This window comes from Anneissia japonica, unplaced genomic scaffold (genome assembly GCF_011630105.1).
Source record: "Anneissia japonica isolate Jap-2015-1 unplaced genomic scaffold, ASM1163010v1 scaffold1374_len1023071_cov147, whole genome shotgun sequence".
NCBI lineage: Eukaryota > Metazoa > Echinodermata > Crinoidea > Comatulida > Comatulidae > Anneissia > Anneissia japonica.
Genome location: NW_022728671.1, coordinates 268,610 through 274,301, shown reverse-complemented (window position 1 = coordinate 274,301; position 5,692 = coordinate 268,610). Strand labels below are relative to the sequence as shown.

The 5,692-nt window shown below is 31.5% G+C and overlaps 1 protein-coding gene across 1 annotated transcript; it reads left to right on the top strand.

The window, feature by feature from the left end:
* Positions 1 to 3,983: 3,983 nt before the first annotated feature.
* On the top strand, positions 3,984 to 5,471 carry LOC117114451 (beta-2 adrenergic receptor-like). Its single transcript, XM_033258117.1, has 2 exons — positions 3,984 to 4,067; positions 4,287 to 5,471. The coding sequence occupies exons 1-2, from the start codon at positions 3,989 to 3,991 to the stop codon at positions 5,153 to 5,155; spliced, it is 948 nt and encodes a 315-aa protein (XP_033114008.1). The 5' UTR covers positions 3,984 to 3,988; the 3' UTR covers positions 5,156 to 5,471.
* The last annotated feature ends 221 nt before the right edge of the window (positions 5,472 to 5,692 follow it).

Here is a 5,692-nt window from a genome sequence, read left to right as displayed (position 1 = left end):
AGGCAGAAAAAGCTTATAAAGAAGATTTATAAGTAAATATTCGATTGAATATTGTTATATTAAATGCTTAGCTTAAAAAACTTTACAATTCATCAATAGTGTATAGTTTGGAATATAAACATAAAGCGACATTCCTTTAACTATAATTTCATCTTTCCTGTTAATAATTCGTTGTGCTTAAAGAATACATTCTTAACCAGAGCTATGCGGCACATCCTTACTAGGCCTACTTCTTCCACCTGATGTCAACAGTTCCGCGTCACTGAAAGTGCTGACTTTAATTAATTGATTTATTTATTTCGATGTATAGGTCTATACACATAAAAAAATATACAAAGGGCAACGAACACTGAAAAAATTGTATTTAAAATTACTTAAAATATAAACCAAAAATTAAAAACACATTTATACAACATTAAAGGATATTTAAATATGCATAACATTGAGGCCAAAACTAACAAAAATATCGAAAATGCGTTCCACAAATAAAAAAAAAAACCCCATTCAACCCATATTCACATTTACAACCAGAAACTCTCATTCAAAGAAGTTTAATTAGCAGAAGATTTTTAAAGACGGAATAAGTAGCGATGCATTTTTGGAATCTGTTCTATAAACAGCGTTAAGCTGATGTTTCGTTTATAATTTAAATATATAAATCAAAATCAAGGCAACACCAATGCACGTATGATATTCTGCTCTACTGCAGAGGATAGTAAGTCAAAGAGTTTTTATTATTTCAATATAACGAGAGCGTTTTTATCAAGAGCTAATTACTTAAACAATCTACCACAAGTACTGTATTTGATATATTCATAGTCGTCACTTAACATGAATATATAAAATTGAATAAAATTAAATCACTTTCCAGAAGAAGTCAAATGGTCTAATCATGTTGGTTCTGTAATACGTTTTTCATTCTTCGAAGCATTAGGTTTTATATATCCATCTTATAATTTGTTTAGGAGTTGTTTGGTATAAATTCTTTATTATTCTGATTTGATACCAGTGTTATATGCAGAGCACAAACAGGGAATAGGAAACACAATAGCTTAGTATTATATACAATATGTAATTTATTAATAAAAACATAGATATATTATTATAAAAGAGAACAAATGATGATGATGGTAAAACACAATTAAATAATTTAAGATGCTCGAAAACTTACAGAATTAGCTGAGCCCACGGCTAAGTAAGGTGGATTAAATACTGGTGTCCGAGACCTGCAAGGTCTAATAGATAAACTTAATGAACTACGGCAGACAGACATACTTGTAATAAAGCTGATGATAACATTAGAACTTTTGGACTAACTAAATGATAGGATTGTATCCCATTTTATACATTTATGAACAGGATATGTGGGGGAGATTATTATGACATCACCACATAACTGCAAGATGAATTTACTAACTTTAAGATGAATTTGGGAATGCAACATCTTCTTAAGGATGAAGTTGTAGATGACATCATCACACAACTCAGATTCAACAGTCCCTTAACCTTATTTAGAATATTACCCAACAGGTGATTCGAACAACAAAATTTATAAAGGGCACTTTAGGACAAACTTTGTACATACACTCTACAATATGGTTAATACAGACAAAACTATTACAGACTATAATATTTATTAAGTATATAGTAAATAAACATAAAAGTATTCAACATTATAATTATTATAGTTAAATAAATGTATTAGGCATAACCTAATACCAGTTTGACATTTCAGATGAAAACATTTTTATTATTATATTTTGTTTATAACATGAAAGTGGTTGGCGCACTGGTTTTGGCTCGGGCTTTTAACCTTGAGGTCGGGATTTGAAACCTCCACAGTGGAAGTCGCTTGTCCGTGGGTAAGGTACTCTTATGTTGTCTCTCCCCGCCCAGGAGTATAAGTGGCTACCTGAGGAGTTACGTGTGGAAAAAACGCCACTGATATATGTCGTACGGCAAACTATGGAATTTCACCCATAGGCATCGTTCCAATGACTTCGGTAGTAACCTAGAGAATCGCTCTGAGACTCAAAGAGATGTGCAGCGTGCTATATAAAAATGTACTGTACATATCATTATTACCTTAAAGTTTTGATTTCTTATGAATAATAGGGCGTGACTCCTTCTGAGAGCGTTCATTTGTTGTAGAAGGGTATACACAATTCATACCGTATACACTGTGTTTGCCACATCCATGTGCGCAACATAAGAAAATATGATGCTATTTTTTTGTGTGAGAAGATATCAAATGAAAGTGGTTATGGTGATGATCTGGATCTATAACTAATCGGTAAAACTCTTCTTGAGCTTAACACCGAGTGGGTCAAAATCACGTTATGTTAGGTTGCCAAGAAAGTGAATAATGATTTGTATATTGTAATGAAAAGAATGAAAACCACCTTAACGTGCAATAAATAATGCAAACGCAAAAACTAATGATAATTATGACGATGAAGGCAATGATTACAGGTGGAGGTTGGACCAGTTATATAACGCCTGTGTGCTTTCTGGGGAAACGCATAATTCCTCCAAGTCCAAAATATTATCAAAAATTATAAAAGAAAAATGTTATGATGAATTTAACACAAAATATTATGTTCGACATTAATTGCCGAATACCATGTATTGTATTTGATTTATTCATAGTCTTCACTTTAATATGACTAATTTAAGTTGATTTAATAATCACCTTTCCAGAACCCAAACTAGTTATCAATATACCGTACATAATACAATAACAATAAAGTTTCAGCAATAAAAGTCTCCAACTGTCATATCTAGCGAAGTAGATTCCCTCCAACAATTAACATCTTTGTTTGACTAAATATATTGTTGGTGAACTATATCTTTATATCTTTATATCTTTTATTTCAACAAACCAATTCGCAGCATATAAGCTAAATTACATGGTGTTACAAAATGTAAAATTTACAATATAAAAAATTATTTCAAGACAGTTACAAACGTTACTTTAACACAACTAGACAATATAGATACTAAAAAATCAGATTGTTTCTGACTTTACAGAGTGTTGAATGCTACACAATCAGGAGTGCTGTGACTAGACAAACTGGATTGCTGACTATACCATCACAGTATTGCTTGCTGACTACACAATTATAGCGTTGCTACATAAACAGTCATTGTGTTGCTGATAATCAGTGTTGCTGACTATACAGTACAATCAGAGTGTTGCATGCACAATCCGACTGTTGCTGATTCGACTATACCATCAGAGGTATTGCTTGCTGTTGTAGGCGAAGTCATATTAAATTTCTTATACTGTAACACAATTTATCTCATTTTAATTGGAATAAATTATGGGGGATGAGTTAGCAGACTTTGAAAAAATGTATCTCTCTGTGAGCAACTTAAGATCTGTGATAAGGATTAAATTATTTTCAATAATAATAATAATAATAATAATAATAATAATAATAATAATAATAATAATAATAAATGATAATGATAATACCTGTATTAGTCAATTTCCAGTAGGAAATATTTGTTATTAACTAAAGCAAGTTTGTAATCTGACTTGAATTAAATGTGAATTAAAATGCATCGTATCAAAATTATCAATCATGAAATTGTTCCTATCTAAAATAATAACAAGAAACAAACCTATGCACGGAAACTAGCTAAAGCCGCATCGTTCGTCTGCAATTTAAGGCGCATAGGCCAGCCTGCTCGTAATTCACAGATGCTCGAGTGATGCCAGCATCTAGACTTACCTATCCTACACCTAGATAAAAAAAAAATAAATAAATTATAATATATAGCTTTCATGATAAATAAAAAATGTTGTTTAATATATACGATGTTAGTGTTAAGGCATAATAAAAAAAAAATATGGAATTATATAAATTACAATATTGTGTTATACTAACATAACTATACACCTACTATACTATTGACATCATCACACAGTTGATCAATTATCTCTGTTAATATTTTAATCTTGTGAAATAGTTCAAGAATGGAAATGCAAGAGCCAACTGATAATTCTGGTGGATATGTCAATTTTTCATGGACGTATTTATATTCAAACACAAGTATTGAAGGTAATATAATCAGCATATTTTTGTAATTTCTACAATAGAATGCTTCTTTAGTTGAAACTGCTTGTTGGTTTATCATTTAATCTACACATAACATACAGTCAAACGTCTTAGGATTAGATCACAACTTCAACTTGAATCTGTTAAATGCTTAATTTCCTCAAATTCCACTATACATTAATTATGTATGATCATCTTGAAAAATAATTTTTCTACTTTCAGATTTATGGCTCAAAGATTCACTTGCAACTTGGGTATTCGTACGAAATGTTCTCACGACTGTTTTCGGAAGCGTTGCTTTTCTTGGCAATGTTTTAACAGTCATTGTTGCATTAGCTAAGAAAGAAATACGTAAGAAATTCAGTAATTACCAAATAATAAACCTCGCCATAAAGGATGCTATAATAGGGGGTATAATGGTTTATTTATCTGTAATTGAAATGACAGGCCTATGGACAAAAAAAAATTCAATTAATTTGGGCATTATAGCGAGTATGCTACTACTTACTTCATCTTCACTCACAATTATAATGATAGCAATGGAACGTTGTTTTGCTATTGTTGCTCCATTTCAGCATAGTCGGTACGTCACAAAAAAGCGATTGACCATTATAATAGTCATAGATTGGTTTGTAACCATTAGTTTAGCTAATATATTTCCAATTACAAACATGGAAATTGACATATGGGTTGTAGGCCAATTTGTAATGCTATGTGCACCAGTTTTAACATTTATCATATATCTTGTGATTATTTTAGTTGTAAGGCGACATGATACAAAGATCAGACAATCAGCCAATAGATCAGAGAGAAAGAAAAGAAAGCAACATGTTGAAATGATAAAGACATTCACATTGGTTGCTGGAATATTCATCATATGCTACATTCCGTATATTATAATTCTCGAAATTTCATTAGCTACATTTTCATTAGGACTATTTAAGTCTCTCATCATTCTTGATACGTTTATCCCATTGAATTCAGCAGCGAACATGTTTATTTACTGGTGGCGGATTCCTGAATTTCGAATGGCTTACATGCGGGCACTCTGTTGTCACAGAAATATGGGTTCCGCCCTAAAAGGTGTTTAGACGTCCCTATCTATGAATCACAACCCCTGCAAAGACATGTAAGTAATTTAAAAAGAAAAACAGTTTGAGACTGAACGCCTAGTGACATAATGGTATCATCCAAGATTTGTAAGAATGTCATCCAAGTATGAAACTGCAATTTATATGCATGTTGTTTGATTGATTTTGTATTCGTGAGTGTAGATTTTCCTGGTATTTGCGATTCTCTCCTATTTGAACGTTAGCAATATTTCTAAATTTAGACCTAATCAACGAGTCTAGCTACGGGGCTGATAAATCATTTGAGCATGCATTTTTACATACATAGGCCTATTTATTTATTAGTTATTTAATAGAAAATTCATATTCATTCAGTCACAAAAGAATTAATACCGGTGTGTGGCGGGCGTGCAGGCTTGATGGTTACCTCATTAAAAAGTCTATTTTGTAAATTACTGTGCCGGAGTTAATACTCAAGATAAATGGATGGAGTGAAAGACATGTCCTATTATTTCCAAATTAAATGAAATAGTAGCGTAACCGTGTTAGTCTGAATTA